The sequence below is a fragment of the Bos taurus genome, chromosome 5 (genome assembly GCF_002263795.3).
Source record: "Bos taurus isolate L1 Dominette 01449 registration number 42190680 breed Hereford chromosome 5, ARS-UCD2.0, whole genome shotgun sequence".
Lineage (NCBI taxonomy): Eukaryota > Metazoa > Chordata > Mammalia > Artiodactyla > Bovidae > Bos > Bos taurus.
The window spans coordinates 114,343,920-114,370,175 of record NC_037332.1 but is presented as its reverse complement, the minus strand read 5'-3'; the positions used below and the strand labels follow the sequence as shown (position 1 = coordinate 114,370,175).

The following is a 26,256-nucleotide window of genomic DNA, read 5'->3' as shown; positions in this document are numbered from 1 at the left end:
GCTATCAGGGAAGCCCTTGACATTGAAAGGTGAGTCCTTTCCACCTTGGGATTTTGGTCCCTTGAAACCTCATGGCTTTTGCAGCTTTCTGATGCCTTTTTGTTATTTTTACTCGATTTTTTCTAATTGTTTTCGTTGGGAATATTTGCTTGCTGTGAATTGCTTGATCCTACCCAAATGCAGAAGTTGAGATCTGTCAGTTTTCTCTTTTCAAAGTAACAACTTTATTTGACTTTTTTTTTTTTCTCTTATATAATTTGTTTTATATTTCTTTATTTCTGCTGTTACCTCCATTATTTTCTTCCTTTTACCTGCTAGGGATTTAATTTGCTTTTCTTTTTCTAATTTCTTGAGATAGAATGTTAGATCATTGCTTTCCAGCCTTTCTCTCTCTAATATATGAACTGATGGCTATCCATTGTCCTCTAGGTGCGGTCTTAGCCACGTGGTACAGGTTTCAGTATACTGTGTTTTCATTGTCATTCGGTTCAACATGTTTTATAATTTCTGTTGTGATTTCTTCTTTTTTTCCAATTGTTTACTGTTTAATTTCCACACAGTTGATATTTTCTAGTTTATCTCTTATTATTGATTTTAAAATTGATTCCATTGTGATCAGAGAATAGATTTTAAAGTCCACATGCATCGAACCTATAGTCCTCTGCTCTAACAGCTAGGGTGTGATTTTTAAGTCTAAATCACTTCAACTGATCCTTCTAAATATGCTGAGGCTTGGATTATGACCCAGTATAGAGACAATTTTGGTAAATGTCCCAGAAACACTTGAAAACGATGTGTACTCCATCACGGACCTTTAGTTTTCTAAGTAGGTCAACCAAGTTGATTTTATTAATTGTGTTTTTCAGACCTTTTGTCTCCTTATCAATTTTTTGCCTGCTCATCCCATTAGCTGTTGAGAGAAATGTGTTGAGGTCTCCCAACTGATTGTGGATTTGTCTAGTGAGATCCTGTTTAGTTCTGTTGATTGTTGCCTTGTTCACTTTGAAGCTAAATTTTTGGGTACACATAGACTCAGAATTGCTGAAGCTTCCTGTGAATTGTCTTCTTTATCATTATGACATGACTCTCTTGATATAGAGTGATGCTACTTGCCTTCAAGTCTATTTTAGACAGGTAATAATATAGTTACTTCAGCTTTCTTTTGATTCATGTTAGCATAGCATATTTTTTCCTATCCTTTTACTTCAAATTTCCTGGGTGCTTATATTTAAATTGTCTCACATGGACAGCATATAGCTGATATTTTAAAAAACAGACTGTGACAGCCTTAGTCTTGTTCTTGCAGTAGTCACTTCATTTTACATTTAATTACTGATAGAGTTGATTTTACTGGAGAAGGAACTAGCAACCCACTCCAGTATTCTTGCCTGGGAAACCCCATGGACAGAGAAGCCTGGTGGGTACAGTTCATGGGGTCACAGAGAGTTGGACATGACTGAGCACATAAGCACACAGAGTTGATTTTATATCTATGAATATCATCTTACTATTTTTTTTTTCTGTTTGACCCAACTGTTCCATGTATTCTTTGCTTTCCTATCTTACCTTCTTTTAGATTATTTAACTATTTCTACCATTCCGTTTTCCCCTCTATCAGCCTACTGGTGTGTATGTTCTTCTGTCAGACTTTAGAGGCTGCCCGAGAGATTTGATATGAATCCTTGTCTTATTGTATGTACTTAAATATGCTGTTATTTTTACCACTTCTCTAGCAAGGCTAGATATAAAAATAATTTCATTCACCCCTTCCTATCTTTTATGTTACTATTGTCATGCATTTAAATTTTACCTCGATGCTGAATCCCATGGGATGCTATTTTTATGGTAAATAAGATATCATATGTATCTGTATGTTTACCTTTGCTATTTCTTTCCATCTTGTATTTTTGTATGCTTGCGCCTGGACTAATTTTTTCAATTAATTTATTGCTATTATGTTTAGCTAGAATGGCTCTTCACTGCTGTGCATGGGCTTTCTCTAGTTGCAGTGCTTGGGCTTCTCACTGTGGGGGGCTTCTCTCGTGTGGTGCGTGGGCTCCAGAGCACACGGGCTTCAGTGCTTGTGGTACACAGGCTTAGTTGCCCTGCGGCGTGTGAACACTCCAACAACAAAATCAACCACCCAGCCAAAAAAACTCCCTTCTAGCCTGTAGTCTTCAAAGATTTTTTTAAAAAGGCAGAGGAACCAGAGATGAAATTGCCAACATCTGTTGGATCATTGAAAAAACAAGAGAGTTCCAGAAAAACATCTACTTCTGCTTTACTGATTATGCCAAAGCCTTTGACTGTGTGGATCACAATAAACTGTGGAAAATTCTTCAAGAGGTGGGAATACCAGACCACCTGACCTGCCTCCTGAGAAATCTGTGTGCAGGTCAAGAAGCAACAGTCAGAACTGTACATGGAACAACAGACTGGTTCCAAATTGGGAAAGGAGTACATCAAGACTATATATTGTCACCCTGCTTATTTAATTTATATGCAGAGTACATTATGCACAGTGCCAGGCTGGATGAAGCACAAGCTGGAATCAAGAGTATATCAATAACCTCAGATATGCAGATGATATCAACCTTATGGCAGAAAGTAAAGAAGAACTAAAGAGCCTCTCAATGAAAGTGAAAGAGGAGAGTGAAAAAGTTGGCTTAAAACTCAACATTCAGAAAACCAAGATCATGGCATCTGGTCCCATCACTTCATGGCAAATAGATGGGAAAACAATAGAAACAGTGACAGACTTAATTTTGGGGGGCTCCAAAATCACTGCAGATGGTGACTGCAGCCATGAAATGAAAAGACACTTACTCCTTAGAAGAGAACCTATGACCAACCTTGACAGCATAGTAAAAAGCAGAGACATCTTTACTTTGCCAACAAAGGTCTATCTAGTTAAAGCTATGGTTTTTCCAGTGGTCATGTATGGATATGAGAGCTGGACTGTAAAGAAAGCTGAGCGCAGAAGAATTGATGCTTTTGAACTGTGGTGCTGGAGAAGACTCTTGAGAGTCCCTTGGACTGCCAGGAGATCCAACCAGTCCATCCTAAAGGAAATCAGTCCTGAATATTCATTGGAAAGATTGATGCTGACACTCCAGTACTTTGACCACCTGATGCAAAAAACTGACTACTTGGAAAAGACCCTGATGCTGGGAAAGATTGAGGGCAGAAGGAGAAGGGGACAACAGAGGATGAGATGGTTGGATGACTTCATCGTCTCGATGGACGTGAGTCTGAGCAAGCTCCGGGAGTTGGTGATGGACAGGGAGGCCTGGCGTGCTGCAGTCCATGGGGTCGCGGCGAGTCAGACACGACTGAGCAACTGCACTGAACTGAACTGATGCCTGTGTGCTGTCACTCCAGTCGTGTCCTACCCCTTGCGACCCCATGGACTGTAACCCGCCAGGCTCCTCTGTCCATGGGATTCTCCAGGCAAGAATACTGGAGCGGGTTGCCATTTCCTATCCAAGGGATCCTCCTGACCCAGGGATTTAACCTGCCTCTCCTGTGTCTCCTGCTTTAGTAGGTGGATTCTTTATTACTGAGCCACTGGGGAGCTCTTCTAACTCAGAGAATGGGCTACTCTTTGAGCCCTCATCCCTGAGAAGTCCTGAACTCTGTCTAACCTTAGTTTCCTCAGGACTCAAAAAGGTAACCCCCCCAAAAAAAATCCCTTCAGCTTTTCTGAGGTTTTCTGCTTTGATTCCTTAGCCTTCTGTCAGTCCCCACCCATGGCTTCTGAATTCAGCAAGTGCCTCGAGGGGAACACTGACAGTATCAGGGTCTTCTGTTTCCCCTTCTCACCAGGAAGCTGAGAAGTGAAGCCTCTGATTCTGGTCTCTGCAGTCCCACGCACTCTGCGTGTCTCTCTCTCTCTGCTGGTAGTGACCGCCTACCTGGGCCTTCGGCTCCGGTCCTGAACCCTGGCTCTGCTCCCAGAATGGGTCTGTGACCTCCTTCTCTTCCGAGTTCTGAGGCTCCCCCTCCACTCCGACTTGTGTCCCTTTGAGCCCTTGTTGTCTCAGAAAGCCTTCTTCAGCGATCAATGCAAAGAAATAGAGGAAAACAACAGAATGGGAAAGACTAGGGATCTCTTCAAAAAAATCAGAGATACCAAAGGAACATTCCATGCAAAGATGAGCTCGATAAAGGACAGAAATGGTATGGACCTAACAGAAGCAGAATATATTCAGAAAAGATGGCAAGAATACACAGAAGAACTGTACAAAAAAGATCTTCACGACCCAGATAATCACGATGGTGTGATCACTGACCTAGAGCCAGACATCCTGGAATGTGAAGTCAAGTGGGCCTTAGAAATCATCACTACGAACAAAGCTACTGGAGGTGATGGAATTCCAGTTGAGCTCTTTCAAATCCTGAAAGATGATGCTGTGAAAGTGCTTCACTCAATATGCCAGCAAATTTGGAAAACTCAGCAGTGGCCACAGGACTGGAAAAGGTCAGTTTTCATTCCAATCCCAAAGAAAGGCAATGCCAAAGAATGCTCAAACTACCACACAATTGCACTCATCTCACACGCTAGTAAAGTAATGCTCAAAATTCTCCAAGCCAGGCTTCAGCAATATGTGAACCGTGAACTTCCTGATGTTCAAGCTGGTTTTAGAAAAGGCAGAGGAACCAGAGATCAAATTGCCAACATCCTCTGGATCATGGAAAAAGCAAGAGAGTTCCAGAAAAACATCTATTTCTGCTTTATTGACTATGCCAAAGCCTTTGACTGTGTGGATCACAATAAACTGTGGAAAATTCTGAAAGAGATGGGAATACCAGACCACCTGATCTGCCTCTTGAGAAATTTGTATGCAAGTCAGGAAGCAACAGTTAGAACTAGACATGGAACAACAGACTGGTTCCAAATAGGAAAAGGAGTTCGTCAAGGCTGTATATTGTCACCCTGTTTATTTAACTTATATGCAGAGTACATCATGAGAAACGCTGGACTGGAAGAAACACAAGCTGGACTCAAGATTGCCGGGAGAAATATTAATCACCTCAGATATGCAGATGACACCACCCTTATGGCAGAAAGTGAAGAGGAACTCAAAAGCCTCTTGATGAAAGTGAACGTGGAGAGTGAAAAAGTTGGCTTAAAGCTCAACATTCAGAAAACGAAGATCATGGCATTTGGTCCCACCACTTCATGGGAAATAGATGGGGAAACAGTGGAAACAGTGTCAGACTTTCTTTTTCTGGGCTCCAAAATCACTGCAGATGGTGACTGCAGCCATGAAATTAAAAGAGGCTTACTCCTTGGAAGGAAGGTTATAACCAACCTAGATAGCATATTGAAAAGCAGAGACATTACTTTGCCAACAAAGGTCTGTCTAGTCAAGGCTATGGTTTTTCCAGTGGTCATGTATGGATGTGAGAGTTGGACTGTGAAGAAGGCTGAGCACCAAAGAATTGATGCTTTTGAACTGTGGTGTTGGAGAAGACTCTTGAGAGTCCCTTGGACTGCAAGGAGATCCAACCAGTCCATTCTGAAGGAGATCAGCCCTGGGATTTCTTTGGAAGGAATGATGCTAAAGCTGAAACTCCAGTACTTTGGCCACCTCATGCGAAGAGTTGACTCATTGGAAAAGACTCTGATGCTGGGAGGGATTGGGGGCAGGAGGAGAAGGGGACGACAGAGGATGAGATGGCTGGATGGCATCACTGACTTGATGGACGTGGGTCTGGGTGAACTCCGGGAGTTGGTGATGGACAGGGCGGCCTGGCGTGCTGCGATTCATGGGGTCACAAAGAGTCGGACACGACTGAGCGACTGATCTGATCTGATCTGTCTCAGCAGCTGTCTGTATGTCAGACAGATGTTTTGCTGTCTTTTGTCTGGCTTTCTGTTTGTTCTCAGTGGAAGCAAAGAACTGCAAGCTGAACAGCAACCCTTCCCTTTTTGATGGGCATTCATTTCTTTTTCTCTCTTTCCCCTCTTCAAACAGTCATTATTTATGTATCTCTATGTACTGATGCTTTCATCTCCATGGAACGGATTCCCTGGGGTAGGATTGCTTAATCTGACCCCAGCCTATAGTCTGACCCACCCCTGCCTCTGCCCTCACCCCGCCCCCACCCCACCCCAGCCCCTGGCTGCCACAGCTCTTCCCTAACACTCTGGTTTGCATCAGCTCCAGCCTGGTTCTCTCCCCCAGCCCCCTGCAGCCCTGCCCTCCTCCCTGAGGTGGACCTGCTACTTGGGCAGTTACCTGTGTCCTTTTTATTCTCTGCCCTGTCCCAAGCATCTGAAACAGGGCGCAGCGTAAAGTAAGTACTCAGTATTCTTGGAATGAACCCAGTCAATTTTGGAGCATTGGAGAATTGCGTTTTAAAACTCTGCCTACGGCCATACCACCCTGTATGCACCTGATCTCGTCTCAAAGGCTGACTCTGAGCCACACTCAAAGTCTCAAAGTGAAAAGCTTTGAGTCAAAGCTCAGTCATGTCCGACTCTTTGAGTCCATGGAATTCTCCAGACCAGAATCCCGGAGTGGGTGCCGGGAGTCAAATCCCAGCTCTGTTGCCTAACAACTGTGTGACCCTGGGCAGACGTCTCCGTGCCCCAGTTTCCTTATCCCTCAGCGGAGATCGTTTTCGTAGCTACCTCGTAGGATAGTCTGTGTCAGTCGCTCAGTCATGCTGGACTCTGCGACCCCATGGACCACAGCCCACCAAGCTCCTCGGTCTGTGGGATTTTCCAGGCAAGGATACTGGAGTGGTTTGCCATTTCCTTCTCCAGGGATTGTAGGATAGTGATAAGGATTAAATGAGCCAATACGCGTGTAGTCGTTTCCTAGGAATTTGTAACAAATCACCACAAACTGGGTGGCTGGGACCACAGAAATCTCTTCTCTCACAGTGCTGGGGCCAGAAGCCTGAAACCCGGGCGTCGCAGAGTCCTGCAGCCTGCCACGGTTTCTCTGTGTGAGGGCCCTTCCCTGCCGACTCTGGCTCCCAGCCTTGCTGGCTTGGCGGTCCCTGGCTGCCCTCGGCTTGCTAAGCTGCCCTCACACTGACCTCTGGCCTCTTGCTTGTGTCTGAGACTTCACCTGTGTTGTCCTCACTCTCCAGAGTCCCTTCTTTTCATAAGGACTCCAGTCCTTGGACTTGGGCTCACCCCTAATCCAGCGTGTGCGTGCGTGCCTGCTCAGTCACTCAGTCACGTCTGACCCTTTGTGACCCCATGGGCTGTAGCCCGCCAGGCTCCTCTGTCCATGGAATTTTCTAAGCAAGAATCCTGGAGTGGGTTTCCATTTCCTCCTCCAGGAGATCTTCCCGACCCAAGGATCAAACCTGTGTCTCCTGCATCGGCAGAGGGATTCTTTACCGGTGAGCCATCGGGGAAGCCCAGTCTAGTATGACCTCATGGGAACTCGATTACATCTGCAAAGACCTTGTTTTCATTAAGGTCACATGTGCAGGAAACTGGGTTAAGATTTAAGCATATCTTTCTGGGGACACAAGCAACTCAATAGCGTAGGTTAACCCTTTCAGTGGAGCCTGGCACCCGAGGGCAGGGTTTCGATCTTTGCTCACCTTTGAGTTCCTGATGGCTTGAATAGTGTCTCCAATGTAGGTGTCCCCCAGTAGCTCTTGAATTAATTAATAATGTATTAGCTCTCTGTCTTCCGCACTACAAATATATTTATAAAACCTATCATTCGTCTCTTTGTTTTATTATATCTTTTGCCATTAAAGTGTTTTAAGATTTTTGTACAACCCAATATATCTATATTCCATTCTTTTTTCCTCTTTTTTTTTCATTAAAGATAAATTCTAGTCTTGCTTAATAAGTTTCCATTCTTCCCTGGTCCCTCCGGGTCTCCCTCTCATACTTTACAGATAATCTAGACTTTCTTGTGAGAATTTTTTACTGCTTTACTTTTTAAATATGAATTCCTAATCCATATGGAGTTAATTTTTTTTGTACTGTATAAAATGAGGCTCTTCTATATTTTCCCTGTGTCGTTTGTGAAATTCTCATTATACTAGGGCATACATCTGAAAATTCTCATTTTGTTGCACAGTTCTATACATCTTTTTCTATATCAATGTAATTTTTTTATTTTAGTAAAACAGATCTTTCCTTATTTTTTCCTTTTTGTATTTTCTTGGCTACTCTCAGGCCAGATTTAAATCTTTCCATATAAACTCTATCCATATAGAGTTACCTCCCAAATGCATTATTAAGATCATAATTGGACTTGCGTTAAGTTTATATGTTAAAAACGTATCTGCTTTTGAAATTGAGAAGGGAGAAATAAAGTCAGGCCCAGAGGCGGGTGTGGCCGCCCAGTGGCAGCTCCTCCCGCCGCCTTGACCTTGTGCTCGGCTTTGGGCCCCGTGGTTTGTCTTCACCTGCCCTTTGAACAACAGACATGATTCCGGGACTGAAGAACAGTCTCCTCTGAAGGAGAAATGGCTTGTCCGCTTTCAGCTGCAGTCTTCACAGCTTGTTACCAAAGTGCCGGATTCATTTGCCCGTGGAATGTGCGAAGATTTTACACGTGTGCAAAACAGCACTCTACGTTCTGGGGGCTTGCCTCCAAGGTTAGACGTGTCTGGTCCATTTGCAAGTCACCCCGGGAACCTCCTTGTTACTGGAAGCTGTCAGGTCACCTTGTCTTTTATTCTTTTACAATTTCTGAAGGTCGCGTTTAGGCTCAGCATTTTTTTCACTCTGAGCCTTAAACACAATTTTAGTCTTGTTGTTCTAGGGGGATAATATAGTTTAAAAAACTCCACTAAACCAAATCATATTGTCACTGTTTTCATTGTCATCATCACGCCTGCATCAGGAAAGGAGAGAAAAAGCCCCACTGGTTTACAGCTTGGTGACTGCGGTTATCAAACCCTCAGTGTGTCTCGAAGGTCCAGAAGATGGGGGGATAGATTGTTTTTGGAAGCATTTTCAGCACCATCACCCATGGGTCGGGTGGAACTGGATCTGGACCAGGGATCTCCCCTAAGGGCTAAGCGTGTCTAGATTTGGGAGAGTGGTTGGATTGTGATAGTGGTATCTTTCTAGAGGTCATAGCATTGCCACCAAATATACAGGATCCATGGACTCACGGAGCTGGAAAGGACCTCAGAGTTCATGCACTTGCTGTCCTTCACCCCCTCTTCATGGCCCTCCCTCTCTGCTCTCCAGTACCTCAGGGGGTACTTACCCAGTGCTGCTGGACGCGGAGTGTGGCTGAGATAGCCTAAGCAGCAGCTGTGGGTCCAGCATGGCCTTGGGCTCCAGCGATCGGCTGTTAGAAGAACTTCCCCGGGGCAGCTGCTGTCCCATCCGCGTGGTCCCCAGAGTGAATGCACGTGAAACGGGCCTACAGCCACCCTGCAGACTGAACCAGGAACCTCCCGCCAAGGCCATCTTAAATGAGCCACACTGCGCTTGAGCCACAGACCCACTGGTTCAAGGACAAATGTTTGTTTTGTCATTGGCCACCACATTTTGGATGATTGTTACGCGGTAGCTGGCTCACAGAGCCTCTGTCCCTGCTGTCAACCTGCCCCAAACATCTGGGCCACAAAGCCTCACGGAGCACCCAGACCCGGTCTCAGCCATGTCCTCCCAGACTGCCGGGCAGCTCGCTGCAGTGGGGAGTGGTGAGTCCAGACTCAGCCACAGTGCTGGGCTATTTGTCACGGTTACTGAGCATCCCTGGGCAGTACCCCCACTGGAGTTATTCACGTGTCTCTGTGCTCAAGCCCAGCCCCGGGGACAGGTGCTGGTGTCTCTGGGCTCCAGGCTCCTCATCTGTATGTAAGTGAACCTGTAAATGCCGCAGCTGACACGCTCCAGGCTCTCCCCCCACGGAGTCAGGAGACAGTGATATCTCATGGTGTCAGGCCCACATGCGTTCAAGCCTTTGCTCCACCACTCACAGCGGCTCTTTCTAGCATACGGTTGTTTTTACTTAGCCGTCCTAAAGTTTGATCTCCTCCTTTGTAGGATGGACTTGGTCCTATTTCTGTTGAGGAGCTGTTGCTCTGCTTAAAAAAGGCTAGTGTGTGGAAGTCACTTAGTAACATGACCACACCTGGTATATCTTCAGTCAGTTCTCTTTCTCGGTGACACTTGTGAAGCGTCCATTACCCCCTGGAGTCCTGTTTGCTGCTCTGAAGTCGGCCCTGGGTCTTGTCATTGGGCCGTTGATGCTGGGACTGTGCTCGAGACGCTCCCCAGCTTCAGATCCCACTTCTGAGTCCCTGTCTCCAGAACAGTCCCTGCCATCGGTGTCCTTACACCAGGACACTGAGATGCTCGGTGTCCTTTATCTGAGATGCTCCACACCCTGGGAGCGTCCTTCATTCTTCACGATATTCCTGTCACATGAGAAACTAAAAGGAAACCCGTCACTTGAACGGCACTCGGAACAGGCAACAGCCTCTCAAACTGAATGCACTGTGGCCTCTGTGGGCGGCAGCACCGTGATTGCCTCTCAGGTGGGTTTGCATCAGCTGCGAACACCCTGCTTGCTGGGGCCACGTGGACAGTCAGATTGTGTGCCTGAATATTCACGGAAACATTTGCCAAAAGAGTTTCGGCTTTCTATCTGAGTACATATCTGATCTGAAAGTTCCGTACTCTTTTCCAGCCTTGGTGCTCTAATCCCTCATAGCAGATTTGCGTGTGATCAGGTCGTCTTGACGACTGAATTCTCTGATTGTTTCTACCCTCTGATGACTGAGGCAGCTAAGGGTTGGGAGGGGCTGGAAGAGCAGAAATTCTTGGGATAGGGAATGGAGGGTGGGGAGATAGAGTAAGTCTGAAATTCTAGAGAAGCTTTTTTTTTTGCCTATTTCATTTTAACTATGAATGTGTATTTCAAGAAGTTGAAGTGATATTATTCATTAAAAATAAAACCCAGAACCTTCATTGGTTCCTTCACAAGTAACAGGTGGGAGAATCTCCAGGTGGGGAGGAATGGCTGAACTAGCAGTCTCCAGGTCTGTGCACCCGACTTCTGCCTTCACTTTGCATCTTGGTCTTTAAGTCTCTGGCTTCTGTGTAAGCCGGAGTGTAAACACGAGTCTTTCCCTTGGTCCCCCAGACTGACAGTTTGCAGAGAACATGACTAAGTGCAGGGTTAAGGGAGGAACCTAAAGATCATGGCTGACCGGGCACCAGAGCCGTGCACCTTTGCAAGTCTGAAGCTTCTGTAGTTCAGGTCTCAAGGACAAGTCAACCTTGCAGTTCCAAGCCCGCCTCCCTTTCCTCCTGCTTCCTTGTGTCTGCCTCCCGGGACAATGTCTTCTTGTCCTGCCTAGCAGTATTCTGGGTAGTCTAGCTACTACCTAGCCAAGGCTAGATGACCACTTGCCACTCATATCTGCCTCACGTGGACTCTCTCACATCAGGCGAAAGGTTCACCCCGACGTGCAGTAGGAGTTGGGCTTCCCAAGTGGCACTAGTGGTAAAAGAACCCACCTGCCAGTGCAGGAGATGTAAGAAGCATGGGTTTGGTCGCGGGGTCAGGAAGATCCCCTGGAAAAGGGGCATGACAACCCTCTCCAGTATTCGTGCCTGGAAAATTCCATAGAGGAGTCTGGTGGGCTGTAATCCACTGGGGTCACAAAGAACTGGACACAAATGAAGCGGCTTAGCACGTAGCAGGAGTTGGGAGAGCATTCAGGGTTCCCCTACGCTGGCGCCCCTGCCTCCTCTTGTCATTCGGCATTTGCTGAGCACCTACTGTATGCCCTGGGGGTACAGAGGTGGAAAATAAGTGCTGGTGACTTCTCCATCCAACAGGCGTTTATTTGTCGAGTGCCTGAGGGACTGCTTACAACAGAAGCAAGCGGAGGGGCTGTGGACACTCAAAAAAGAGCATTATCGCTGCAGGTGGGCGGCTGGGAAGGCGTTTGCTGTGCTGGTCCGAGCTGTGATCGCATCAGGGAGTTCTGCTTCTCCTGTGAGTGAATCAGCTGCTACTAGACCAACTTTCCTAGAGACGTAACTGTGAACGCTGGACAATGTTAAACGAGTCAGTAAATTAATGAATAAATAGCTAAATAAAGTACCCGAAGGTCCTGGAGAATGAAACTAAGCAACCAGATTCTGGAGAGGAGTCAACTCTTGGAAATGGAAATAGCATGGGGAAATGTTCCCATGTTTTCAGCTTCTCATCTGAGTGAAGGCTGAAGTTGGTGCCACATAAGGTAGATAAAGTACTGATAGAAAACCAGCAGCCTTTCCAGCCTGAAGAACCAGAGGGCAGAGGGAGGTCCGAGTGACTGATGCCACTGGGGAATAAAGGGAGATTTCTGTAGAGGACAGAGCCAGAATGTAGATGCCTTAAGCTCTGTTTATAAATTTTCCCCAAATCTCTGGCTGACCCCGATGATACAAAAGCAGGGCAGACTGCTAGGAGCCTGGCTCAGGATAAAAGAGCCAAACTGAGATTTAAACTGCTGCCCAGCAGACAGAGTGCAACCAAGTCTACTGCGTACTCAAACAGGTAAACAAAATGTAACAGGATCTAGAACCTCCACACACCACAATATTCATAGTGTCCAGGAAGCCCACCCAACCTTACTCAACATATGGAGAAATAGGGAAGTGTGACCTTTCTCAAGAGCAAAGACTCTGAGATGATCCAGATGTTAGACTTAGCACTTGAAATTTTTAACCATTAAAACTATGCTCAGTCATGCAAAGGAAAGTATACTCATAACGAATGAAAACACAGGAAATCTCAGCAGAGAAGTAGAATTTATGAAAAAAGCCAAATGGACATTCTAGAACTAAAGAATAAAATATCTGAAATAAAAATTCACCAAGAAAAATTTACCAGATGGGCTTAACCACAGAATGGAGATAACAAGAGAAGAGTCAGGGAACTTGAAGACACATCAACCGAAGTTACACAAACTGAAGAAGAGAAAGGAAAAGATTCGAAAAGAAAAAGGACAGCAGTTGAGGGATGTGTGAAATCTCATCAGGTCTCACATGGATATAATCGGAGTCACAGAAGGAAGAAGACATATGTGGTAATGGCTGAAATTTCCCAATTTTTTGTTGAAAAGTTTACATGTGTAAATTCAAGAAACACAGAAAACCCCCAGTAGGATAAATATAAAGAACAAAATCGTAGATAAACTGAAAACCAAAATCAAAGAGATAGACCTCAAAGCAGCACGCGAAAGACAGCATGGTAAAAGGGGAACGATGATTTGAAAGACCGTCACCTCGTATCAGAAATGATGGTGGCCAGAGAACAGTGGGACAGAAACTTCACCCTGCTGAAAGGACAGCGGAAACTAAAACCAACAGAAACCCCTCACCCAAGAATTTACATCCAGTGCAATCTCCTTTAAGAATGAAGGTGAGATAAAGGTGTTTTCAGATGAAAAAGCAAACGGAGATCATTCACTGCAAACAGGTCTTCACTCTAAGAAGTGCTGAAGGAAGTTCTCCGGACTGAAGGAATTCGATACCATAGATGGAGACTCAGATGATCACGAAGGAAGAAAAAACATGGGAAATGGTCCAATTTTACTCTTCAGTTAAATATAAAAGGCTATTGTTTCTCAGTTAAAAATGCATTTGAGTGCTTAAAGCAGATGTTTTAACCTTGTCTTGTGGGGCATAGATGTAAAAAAATGAGAGCTCTGGCTCGAAGGACAGGGCAGCGTAGGAATCTCCATGGTTGCAAGATTCCCACATTTCGGGTGGCATGCTTCAGTATTACTGAATAGACTGTGAGAAATTAAGGTTGTCTCTTCTACCCCCTAGATTCAGCCACCACAAAAGCGATGCCCCAGTCACGGCCAACAAGTGTTCCTCACACAGAGACTAGTGTAGGTTTCCCCAAAGCAAAGGCCGCTGTGCAAGAGCAGGACTTGGAAAAGCTGAGTCACTCAGTCACCGTCCAGTTACTGGGCACCTACCAGGGCACCCCTGTCTTCACTGGGGGAGCCCGGCAAGGATTCCTCAGAATGGTGGTGTGCGCTCATAAAGAAGCAGTCCCCGATCAAAGTGGTGTCCCAGGAACGGCAGAAGTGACGATTCGGAGAGTCAGGACGTGCCAGTCACAGTTCGTTCTTCTTTGAGGAACTTTCCTAAGGAAAACGCCTCCTAGGAAAGACCAAAGGACAAGACTTCAGTGTGTTTAACCACGTGACGGTCGGTTTTATACATGTTGCAGTTTAGCCCTACATTGTGTTATAAATCGCCTCCACGGGTTGCGATAAATCTAGTTGATCGGTGGCCCTATTCATCCCAGGAATGAGTGGCGCAAGGGGAGGCTTGAGAGACGCTCATGTTGGTGAACACCTCGCGCCTCTCTGGGCACTGCGCTCCTGCGCACTGCATGTTCGGTGGCACTCTGTGCCCTTCGGGGATGGCACGCCTACAACCTCAGGACAGGCTGCCTATGGCACGCCCAGCCTCCCCAGGCTTCTCACCCCTCCAGGCTGTGGAAACATTTGCCTACAGACATTTTCTTACCATCCATTACATATGTTTTTATGAAAGGACTGAGCAGGAGGAATTTGCAATGAATAATTCATGTGTAATTGTTTTGAAAACATAAAGTTATTTTTTTTTTCAAAGAAAGCCACCGACCTCTCCATTTCAGAGCTCCCGCTGCTGCTGCCTGGGTGCCCGTGCGAGAGCCACGGGCGGGCTGTCTGAATGCTTGCCCCGTCCCGAGCTGGGACAGACTCCCGCGCAGAGCGGAGCGGGCGGGTGTATGTGCAGATGGCGCAGAGCCGCCAGAGTCCCCAGCCACGCACTCTGCCCAGGTCCCCAGGCGGGCCCTCGGGGTAGTCTGGGCATCCAGCACTGCTCCCCGCCTCCGCCGAGCCCCCAGGCAACACCGTAACACCTGCATCCCCCCTTCCTTTCTCTCTGCTCCCAGTCCTGCACCAAGCCCGACCCGCAGCCTGTTTACTTCAACACGCACACAAGCCCAGCCACGGCCAGGGCCTGACCAACTGGGCAGGTGCAAACGCAGCGAGCCACAGTCACACTCAGCTCATTACTCACATAGATGGCCAGAGAGGCCCGCTCCCGGGTCCTGGCCCACACGCTGGAAAGGGGAGCACAAAGCAGGAGCCGGTGGCTGCCCTGCTGCTGTGAGCACCTTGGTGCTGCTAAGTGGGTCTATATTTTACTGCTCTAGCCTGCGGTGGCCGGGGCGGAAGGCGCCACCTGTCAGACCCCGGGAACCGAGGAGAATCTGTCTCCTGACGGCCTCCTGGGACACGGGGAATGGCAGGTGGCCTCGTACCCACTCATTGGCAGCTCCCCCTCTCGGGTGTCCCGAGGGCATCGCGAGGTGTTCTGCGGAGACCAGGTCAGCCTCTGCCTATTGGTCTGCTTGGATCCGTGTGGGGGGCCAGCACCCCACAGAAGAGCTCTTCCCCCACTCGCTACTGGTATTCCTGTCTGTTTCCACGTGCTCTCTTTGTCTGGAGGCCAGTGGCCTTTCCCAGCAGTGGCTCTCACCACAGCGGTCAAGAAGAAGAACTGAGTTTGGATCCCAGGTTTGTCCCTACCTAATCATGTGTCTGGGGCAACTCTCACAGCCTCAGTTTCTGCATCTTTAAAATGGAGTTAGTAAGAGTGCTTTTCTCACAGCTTAAATGAGATGTTAATACCTGTAGAGACCTCAGGACAATGCCTGGCATGTAATAGGCATCATTCAGTCGCTCAGTCATGTCTGACTCTTTGCGACCCTGTAGACTGCAGCACACCAGGCTTCCTTGTCCTTCACCATCTCCCAGAGCTTGCTCATACTCATGTCCGTTGAGCTGGTGATGCCATCCAACTGTCTCATCCTCTGTTGTCCTCTTCTCCTCCTACCTTCATCTTTCGCTGCATCAGTATCTTTTCCAATGAGTTGGCTCTTTGAATCAGGTGGCCAAAGTATTGGAGCTTCAGCTTCACCATCAGCCCTTCCAATGAATATTCAGGACTGATTTCCTTTAGGATGGACTGGTTGGATCTCCTTGCAGTCCAAGAGACTCTCAAGAGTCCTCTCCAACACTACAGTTCAAAAGCATCAATTCTTTGGTGCTCAGCTTTCTTTATGGTCCAACTCCCACATTCATACATGACCACTGGAAAAACCGTAGCTTTGACTATATGGACCTTTGTTGGCAAAGTAATGTCTGTGCTTTTTACTATGCTGTCTAGGTTGGTCATAGCTTTTCTTCCAAGGAGCAAGTGTCTTAATTTCATGGCTGAAGTCACCATCTGCAGTGATTTTGCAGTCCGAGAAAATAAAGTCTGTCACTGTTTCCATTGTTTCCCCATCTATTTGCCATGAAGTGATGGGACCGGACCCCATGATCTCAGTTTTCTGAATGTTGAGTTTTAAGTCAGCTATTTCACTCTCCTCTTTTACCTTTATCAGGAGGCTCTTTAGTTCCTCTTCCATTTCTGCCAAAAGGGTGGTGTCATCTGCATATCTGAGGTTACTGATAAGCACTGCTAAATCATGGCGATGGTGATGGTGATGGTGGTGATGGTGGTGATGGTGGTGGTGGTGGTGGTGATGTTGGTGGTGATGGTGGTGATGATGGTGATGGTGGTAATGGTGGTGATGGTGGTGATGGTGATGGTGGTGGTGATGATGGTGATGGTGGTGGTGATGGTGATGGTGGTGATGGTGGTAATAGTGATGGTGGTGGTGGTGGTGGTGGTGATGGTGGTGGTGATGGTGATGGTGATGGTGGTGATGGTGGTAATAGTGATGGTGATGGTGGTGGTGGTGGTGGTGATGATGGTGATGGTGGTGGTGATGGTGATGGTGATGGTGGTGATGGTGGTAATAGTGATGGTGATGGTGGTGGTGATGGTGGTGGTGATGGTGATGGTGATGATGGTCATGGTGATGATGGGTTCTATCTCATCCCATCCTCCTGCTCCCTCCCCCCCATTCAGCTTCCTCCACAGAATGCAGTCTGTGTAGCACTGACCCCACTATTCTTCTGCTCTCTACCTTCTGGCTTCCTGTGCCACCACAGCCCCTGATCAGCACCATGTCTTATCTTGTCTGTGTGTTCCCCACCCCGCAACACTCAGGCAGAGCCTTTATTCTAACCCATCTCCATACAGCCTTCCTGTGTCCGTCCTGGGAGAGTCCAGTCATCCTGGGTATCTTTGGTCCTTAGATGCACAGACACATTTTGAATTATGATTCAGTGTCCTTTTCTGGAAGGAAAGCCATGTTTTCTCATTTAAATTGTGAACACTTCGCAAGAGGCAGGGGTGCTGTCTTCTGTCCCGCTTCTGGCATCCCTTCGGGGGCATTCACCTCTGGGCAGGTAGCTTTGTCCAGGTTGCTGACTAACTGGCTCTCAGCAAAGGGCTGCCAACGTCACCTGCCCCTAGAACAGCCCAGACCATCAGTTCCTCCTGGGCAGAGTCATCTAGGGGATTCTGCTTCCGTCTGCAATGCAGGGAAGTATGTTTTCTCAGTTGCTGCACCCCCAGCCCCTACCTGCCACCCACACAAAAGAGAGACCGTAGGTCAACAGTAGGTTATGTGTGGTGGAGTGAAGGGATCCTGGGTAACTTTCAGTGAGTGGATCACACAAGGAGAGGAAAGCAGGTGTCCGTGGATCCCCCACAAAAAGCATAGTAACTTATAGTTTAAACTGATGAAACTCCGATCAAAATTCTAGTTTTCTGTCCTCAAATCCCCTTGCTTTACTCTACTCTGTTCGTGTTTCCTGGCATGTATGTGAATATATATGAACCTAACTTTTGAAACTCGAAAGCTGCTGCTGTCACAGCAAATGTGAATTTGGACACCTGGACGGTACAGCCAGTGACAAGGCTTGCAGCGATGCCTGCAGCCTGCGTGCCAGGCTGACCAAAGCCAGGTTGGGCCAGGTTGGGAGCCCGCCTGCACTTTTGTTCTCTCACTCAACCAACCAGCCTTGCCCAGGGCCCCAGCCCCAGGACACCCAGCCCTGCCCGTGGGAAGCTGGGGGTGGGAGCAGACAAGTAACAACCAGGCTGGCCCGCAGAGGCCGTGGTGATGAGCTCGTCGCAGGGCTGGAGGGCTCAGCCAGCAAAGACCCGAAACCACCTAACAACCTTTCTCCTTCACTTGTCTTCCTTGTCAGGTCCTAGAAGATTATGGAATGCCCATGGATGACGATCAGTACGCTCTGTTGACCACAAAATTAGGATATAAGAAAGAAGGGATGAGTTATCTTGATTTTGCAGCGGGATTCGAAGGTAGCTAACAGCCAAGTACAAACCCGGCTCCCACGCAGGGCCCCACGGGTCCTTCCGCATGGGGCCCCAAGGCCACTGGGGTTGAAGTAGTGTGAGCTGAGATGTGGAAATCACATGCGTCCTAAGACTGAAACAGACACTCTTGTTTAATTTTATCCGTGTTTCGGCCTTTTTTTTTTTTTACCCCCACTCAGCTGCACTGTGAGTGCCAAATTTTGTCTGGCAGAGCCTTCTACAAATAGTAAGCGCACAAATGGTTTCTAAAATTGACTCCCAAGCCTGTGCTCCTCCAGTCATACCTCGCGTCCTCTAAGGTCTTCCTCCTAAAAGTAGATGCTGGTTATCGGTCATCAGAGCCACCTGTGCACCAGCGGGGACTGTGTCCTTCCTGGACCCAGAGGTGCTGAAAGATTCAGTGACTTGGCCCAGATCCACTGGCCCTGTCCCTCCCCTCCCCCTGCCCCGCAGGGTTGTCAGGGGACTCATGGTCCACAGTGCAGTCTGCTCAGCGCCTGGGTCCTCCCATTTGCCCCTTGCCCCTGTTCTGCTCTCCCAGCCACACACCCGGCAGATGGACGACCAGCACGCTTCTCAGCTTCTCAGCCCTTGTCGTCTCTCTCCTCCCTTGTCTCCACTCTTACTGAAGTTTAGATGGACAAATAAGCCCTCCGGAAAAGCTGCAGAAATCCCGTGTATATATCCACGAGTCCACAGATTATATGAAAGCACTGCAGGCTGGACAGGGCAGAACCCAGAACCCTACTTGCTTTGTGCTGTCCTCCCCCGGGGTTGGTCTGAGCGAAGACTGGATAGTGCAGTGGTCTCACTCAAGGAGCTGGCAGCCGTGACTCCTCGCCAGGAAAGAGGAAGGTCCCATCCAGTGCCCCCACCAGATATCATTTGCTGATCCTAAAGGAGAGAGGTCCTGCAACCTGCTACCCCAAAGACAACATGAGAAGCTGTGGAATTTTAGGATTTTGACACTTTGTTTGGCTATACGCTTTGACTTTTTGAGGCAATAAAAAGAAAGGAACCCGCATTTATCTTAGTGAGTGCTTCCGGTGCCCTGGTGCATCCATCACTGAGGCAAGGAAATCAGGGGCCTAGAGTGAGCAGTGACTTCCTGAGGTTCCAGAGCAGGGGGCCTGTCACGAGTGGGCACCTCGCCCTGCAGCTTCCTCTCTTCCCCCTCTCCCCAACTCCTCTGTCCCCTATCAGTCCCCCCAACACATGGCCAGATGCTGGAGGTGGGGAGATGGAGGCTCCAGGCCATGGGGGGTGGGGGTGGGCAAGGCAGAGGGGATCAGGCACCAGGGGGAGATGTTATCCACTAGGCATAGCAAACCCGGGGTGGAGAGGCCACTCCAGACCCAGGTGCAGGCGAGGCAGAGGTCAGGTTCAAGGCTGGACTAAAGGCTGCCCGTGAGTTCCAGAGGCCCTGTCTGCCATTCACCCCTCAGACCACATCAGGGAGGGGGTTACAGCATGTGTAGAGAGTTGCGTCCTAAACCAAGTCCGAGGTTGCAGCCTGGCTTTAGAGAAGGCCACATTCAAGTCATTGCAACTTCAGGGAAATGGGCTGGTTTTTAAGTTGAGGTTACACTTCCTTCCTCCGTTTCAGGGAAGAGAGAGATGGCCTCATTCAGTCATCAACCTGCTGGAAGCCAGTGGGCCTGGGTTAGCAGCCCGTGAGCTCTGTGACCTCGGGGCACTTGGACCCCTATGTCCTCGTCTGTAGAATGGACATAGTAATAGGTCTCCTTGTGCATAAACCAGGCTCAAGGAGAGACTCTGCCTCTTAGAGCCATGGAAAGGGCCAAGGTTTGTCCAGAAGGTGTCTGGAGGCCTCCAGTCTAACATCCAGCACAGACGTGGGCAGAACCTGCTCCGTGACTGAATTACACGTTCCTGCGTTGAGGACCTGATTCTAGGAAACAGAACGGGCAGGAATCCTCCTTCTCTGCCTCTGGTAATGAAGGGATAGACAAGCAGGATGTGATCCCTGCCCTAGAGCAAGGACGGAGGAGCCAGACGTGGGAACGCATCAAGCGAGAGGGTGGCCCCGATGGTCTGAGGACAAGCTTTTCTTGTGGTGACAGGGACATTTCTAAGATCAGAACAGAGTTCAAGCCATGTTCTGTCACAGAGTCGTAGTACTGTCAAGAGTTCTAACAGGACTGGGGACCAAAGAAGTTAAGCATTGAGATAGAAGTACAGAGGTGCGCCCACCACTAACAGAAGCCTCCTGATTCACTGTTTCAGATCCTAAGATGAACGAGCCAGAAGTGACCCCACCCCAGACTCCAGTTCTTCCCAAAGGTGATGTGGACAGCTTCTTTGTCACTGCTGAAGAGTGTCTGAGACAGTTCCCCCGGAGACTGAAGGAGTTCTTCCGGGTAAATCACGACCTCCCTGCTGCCTGCCTTATCTGGACCCAGCCCCCCGCCCCATCCTCCTCTCTGTTCAGCCACAGCAGGTATGAGCCCTGCAGCCCCAGAGCTCTCCTTCCTAGACCCAGACTTGCCCCTTCTCCCCTTCCGGGGAAGGGACTTAACTCTGCAATCCCCTCCCCTCCCTTGTTGACACTCTGCTAGGCCTGCCTTCTGCCCCTCAAAGACATTGGAGAAGGAGACCCTCCTCACAAGACAGGGAGGGGCGGGAAGTCATGACAACCTGAGTTACAGCGAATTTAGGGTCCTTTCAGCCATCCTATCCACTCCTCTCCTGCGCTCACCAAACAGGCTTTGTGCCCTTTCATGTCATAAGCCAGACTCTCTGCTGAAAGCTGGGGCTGAAAACTGGGAGCCCTGCTCAGGGAGCTCAGTCCAGCCCAAGACAGATGGTCAACAGACATTTCAGACACATTGTGACTGGCTGTCATAGAGGGACTGGTACATCTGTGGGGGCTCAAGGAAAACCATTAAGGAGGGCTTCCTGGAGGAGGTGACCCCCAAACGGAATCTTAAACCCTTAGCATGTGCTGGCCAGGAAAAGAAAGGAGCAAAAAATAGAAGAGTGGGCTTACTCAAGGTGGGTGGCAGACAGGCCATGGGCTTTTGGGAAAGCTCCCAGCTCTGCATGACTGAGGCATGGGTTGCATGCAGAAGTTGTAATGAAAAAGATGGGGGAAATAGCAGCCATTCAAACACAGAGGCAGGGGCAGAATGACCTCAACTGTTTTTGTGTTGAGAAGTAAAGTGAAAGTGAAAGTAGTCAGTAGTGTCTGACTCTTTGCGACCCCATGGACTATACAGTTCATGGAATTCTCCAGGCCAGAACACTGGAGTGGATAGCCGTTCCCTTCTCCAGGGGATCTTCCCAACCCAGGAATCGAACCCAGGTCTCCTGCATTGAAGGCGGATTCTTTACGAGCTGAGCCACAAGGGAAGTAAAAGAGGATCATTAAAGTGGGAAAGAAGATCAGTTTGATAAACTGACCATTTAGCTTCAAAATGGGGCAGAGGACCAGTGTGTGGAGACCCCAGGGTGAGGAGACCCCAGGGTGTGGAGACCCCGGGGAGTGGAGACCCCAAGGTGAGGAGACCCAGGGCGTGGAGACGCCAGTGTGAGGAGACCCCAGGGTGAGGGGAGCCTGGGGCATGGAGACTCCAGGGTGAAGAGACCCCAGGGTGAGGGGAGCCTGGGGCGTGGAGACCCCAGGGTGAGGAAACTCCAGGATGTGGAGATGCCAGGGTGAAGAGACCCCAGGGTGAGAAGACTCCTGGGCATGGAGATGCCAGGGTGTGGAGAACACAGGCTGAGGAGACCCCAGGGTGAGGAGACCCCAGGGCATGGAGACGCCAGGGTGAGGACACTCCAGGGTGAGGAGACCCCAGGGCGAGGAGACGCCAGGGTGAGGAGACCCCGGGGCATGGAGACCCCAGAGTGAGGAGACCCTGGGGCGTGGAGATGCCAGGGTGTGGAGACCCCAGGGCATGGAGACCCCAGGGTGAGGAGACCCCAGGGCATGGAGACGCCAGGGTGAGGAGACCCAAGGGTGAGGAGACCCCAGGGTGAGGAGACCCCAGGGCGTGGAGACGCCAGGGTGTAGAGACTCCAGGGTGAGGAGACTCCAGGGTGAGGAGACGCCAGGGTGAGGAGACCCCAGGGTGAGGAGACCCCAGGGCGTGGAGACGCCAGGGTGTAGAGACTCCAGGGTGAGGAGACCCCAGGGTGAGGAGACGCCAGGGTGTAGAGACTCCAGGGTGAGGAGACCCCAGGGTGAGGAGACGCCAGGGTGAGGAGACCCCGGGGTGAGGAGACCCCAGGGCGTGGAGACGCCAGGGTGTAGAGACTCCAGGGTGAGGAGACCCCAGGGTGAGGAGACGCCAGGGTGAGGAGACCCTGGGGTGAGGAGACCCCAGGGCGTGGAGACGCCAGGGTGAGGAGACCCTGGGGTGTAGAGATGCCAGGGTGTGGAGAACCCAGGCTGAGGAGACCCCAGGGTGGGGAGACCCCAGAGCATGGAGACCCCAGGGCAAGAAGACCCTAGGGTGTGGAGACCCCAGGGTGAGGAGAGCCCAGGGTGAGGAGACCCCAGGGTGAGGAGACCCCAGGGCATGGAGACGCCAGGGTGAGGAGACCCCAGGGTGAGGAGACCCCAGGGCGTGGAGACGCCAGGGTGTAGAGACTCCAGGGTGAGGAGACCCCAGGGTGAGGAGACGCCAGGGTGAGGAGACCCCGGGGCATGGAGACCCCAGAGTGAGGAGACCCTGGGGCGTGGAGATGCCAGGGTGTGGAGACCCCAGGGCATGGAGACCCCAGGGTGAGGAGACCCCAGGGCATGGAGACGCCAGGGTGAGGAGACCCAAGGGTGAGGAGACCCCAGGGTGAGGAGACCCCAGGGCGTGGAGACGCCAGGGTGTAGAGACTCCAGGGTGAGGAGACTCCAGGGTGAGGAGACGCCAGGGTGAGGAGACCCCAGGGTGAGGAGACCCCAGGGCGTGGAGACGCCAGGGTGTAGAGACTCCAGGGTGAGGAGACCCCAGGGTGAGGAGACGCCAGGGTGTAGAGACTCCAGGGTGAGGAGACCCCAGGGTGAGGAGACGCCAGGGTGAGGAGACCCCGGGGTAAGGAGACCCCAGGGCGTGGAGACGCCAGGGTGTAGAGATTCCAGGGTGAGGAGACCCCAGGGTGAGGAGACGCCAGGGTGAGGAGACCCTGGGGTGAGGAGACCCCAGGGCGTGGAGACGCCAGGGTGAGGAGACCCTGGGGTGTAGAGATGCCAGGGTGTGGAGAACCCAGGCTGAGGAGACCCCAGGGTGGGGAGACCCCAGAGCATGGAGACCCCAGGGCAAGAAGACCCTAGGGTGTGGAGACCCCAGGGTGAGGAGAGCCCAGGGTGAGGAGACCCCAGGGTGAGGAGACCCCAGGGCATGGAGACGCCAGGGTGAGGAGACCCCAGGGTGAGGAGACCCCAGGGCGTGGAGACGCCAGGGTGTAGAGACTCCAGGGTGAGGAGACGCCAGGGTGAGGAGACCCCAGGGCGTGGAGACGCCAGGGTGTAGAGACTCCAGGGTGAGGAGACCCCAGGGTGAGGAGACGCCAGGGTGAGGAGACCCCAGGGTGAGGAGACCCCAGGGCGTGGAGACGCCAGGGTGTAGAGACTCCAGGGTGAGGAGACCCCAGGGTGAGGAGACGCCAGGGTGAGGAGACGCCAGGGTGAGGAGACCCCAGGGCGTGGAGACCCCAGGGTGTAGAGACTCCAGGGTGAGGAGACCCCAGGGTGAGGAGACCCCAGGGTGTAGAGACTCCAGGGTGAGGAGACCCCAGGGTGAGGAGACCCCAGGGTGAGGAGACGCCAGGGTGAGGAGACCCTGGGGTGAGGAGACCCCAGGGCGTGGAGACGCCAGGGTGTAGAGACTCCAGGGTGAGGAGACCCCAGGGTGAGGAGACGCCAGGGTGAGGAGACCCTGGGGTGAAGAGATGCCAGGGTGTGGAGAACCCAGGCTGAGGAGACCCCAGGGTGGGGAGACCCCAGAGCATGGAGACCCCAGGGCAAGAAGACCCTAGGGTGTGGAGACCCCAGGTTGTGGAGACCCCAGGGTGAGGAGAGCCCAGGGTGAGGAGACCCCAGGGTGAGGAGACCCCAGGGCGTGGAGACCCCAGGGTGAGGAGACCCCAGGGTGAGGAGACTCCAGGGTGAGGAGACCCCAGGGCATGGAGACCCCTGGGTGAGGAGACCCCAGGGCATGGAGACGCCAGGGTGAGGCAACCTCAGGGTGAGGAGACCCCAGGGCATGGAGACCCCTGGGTGAAGAGACCCCTGGGTGAGGAGACGCCAGGGTGAGGAGACCCCAGGATGTGGAGACCCTAGGGCGTGGAGACCCCAGGTCATGGAGACCCTGGGGCATGGAGACACCGAGGCGTGGAGACCCCAGGGTGAAGAGACCCCAGGGTAAGGAGTCCCTGGGGCATGGAGATGCCAGGGTGAGGAGACCCTGGGGAATGGAGACCCTGGGGCATGGAGACCACAGCTCATGGAGACCCTAGGATGAGGAGACCCTGGAGCGTGGAGACGCCAAGGTGAGAAGACCCCACGGTGAGGAGACCCCGGGGCGTGGAGACCCCAGGGTGAGGAGACCCTGGGACGTGGAGACCCCGAGGTGTGGAGACCCCAGAGTGTGTAGGCACAAACACCTCAGCAGACGAAACAATGTTGAGTCCAGGGGAGGGGAGGTGTGGAGCTCCCTGTGGTTAGAGCCAGCCCCCAGGAGCAGGGCAGCCAGTTTACTGTGTTTGAAACATCTTCCCGGCACAGATTGCCAATTGGAGGTTCATTTTGGTTATTACCGAGCTCCTATTTTACAATAGACACACTTATGATTATGGCACCCCACTCCAGTACTCTTGCCTGGAAAATCCCATGGATGGAGGAGCCTGGTGCAGGCTGCAGTCCATGGGGTCGCTGAGGGTTGGACACGACTGAGAGACTTCACTTTCATTTTTCACTTTCATGCATTGGAGAAGGAAATGGCAACCCACTCCAGTGTTCTTGCCTGGAGAATCCCAGGGACGGGGGATCCTGGTGGGCTGCCTTCTATGGGGTCGCACAGAGTTGGACACAACTGAAGTGACTTAGCAGCAGCAGCATATGTATGCTTCAGCCACTGTTTTCGCTTCACCATTTGTCTTGAATGCCTGACCCTGCAGAGTGGTCTCCACACGTTGCTCTGCTCAGGGCGGCCCCTGTCTCTCAGAATGAGCCGGGGTCCTGCCTGGTTGGCTGTAGCCCCTTTCTTAGGCATCTCGACGCCCCCCGCCCTGACCCTGGGTCATGCTCCGGCCAGCGCCCTTCCTCCCCTTGCGTCCTTGCACATTCTGCTGCTTTCCCCGGATTGTGGTCTGAGCCGCTGAAGGAAGGCGCTGCCGCTTCTTGAGCTGGAAGGCCCCGGAGGATGAGCTGGGGGCCGGGAGTTTGATTTGGGCCTTGCTCACGCTGACGTCCAAGGGGAGATGCTGCAAAGCCTTTAAAGACACGCATCTGGCCGCTGTGTGAGGGCTGGGAGCTGTGACGTGGAGGGAGTCCGAGGCAGAGACAGGCCCGCGGTCCCAGTGGGTGGTGCCCCCGGGGACGAGGCTGCTGGATGGTGGCACCTCTGAGGGGCAGGGGCAGCCCTTGATGTCGGCTCCCACTGTAGTTAACGTAACGATTGCACAAGTTGGTGAAGTGATTGCATACTTTGGTGAGTGAATAAGTGAGTACAAGTAGGTCTTCCACAAAACCCCAGCTGGTTTTAATTTCACACCTGAGTCAAAGCAAGTCTTGCTTTATGTGACCTCTATGCAGGGTCCTAGGATACGGAGGTGCAGGCAGGTCCCCCAGAGTGGCCGGAGAGACCCCAGGCGGGGCCGTGTGAGGTGCTGGTGGGACCGGGGGTGGGGATGACAGCCGCAGCGGCTGCACTCCAAGCCCGAGACACAGGGAGCCAGAGTCCATGGAGCGGGGGTGTTGGCCCAGATGGACCCAATTCAGATCCCACTGCTGGGCGCTCGCTGTCCGACCTCCGGCAACA

General features: G+C 50.9%; 1 protein-coding gene across 8 annotated transcripts in view; it reads left to right on the top strand.

Moving 5' to 3' along the window:
• Positions 1-26,256, top strand: part of EFCAB6 (EF-hand calcium binding domain 6) — a 253,969-nt gene that overhangs the window by 141,475 nt on the left and 86,238 nt on the right. For all 8 annotated transcript variants that reach the window (XM_059887190.1, XM_059887189.1, XM_059887191.1 and 5 more), the window contains 2 exons: positions 18,127-18,241; positions 20,504-20,637. In XM_059887190.1, coding sequence (XP_059743173.1) covers positions 18,127-18,241; positions 20,504-20,637 — 249 coding nt within the window. The remainder of the gene's footprint in view (positions 1-18,126; positions 18,242-20,503; positions 20,638-26,256) is intronic.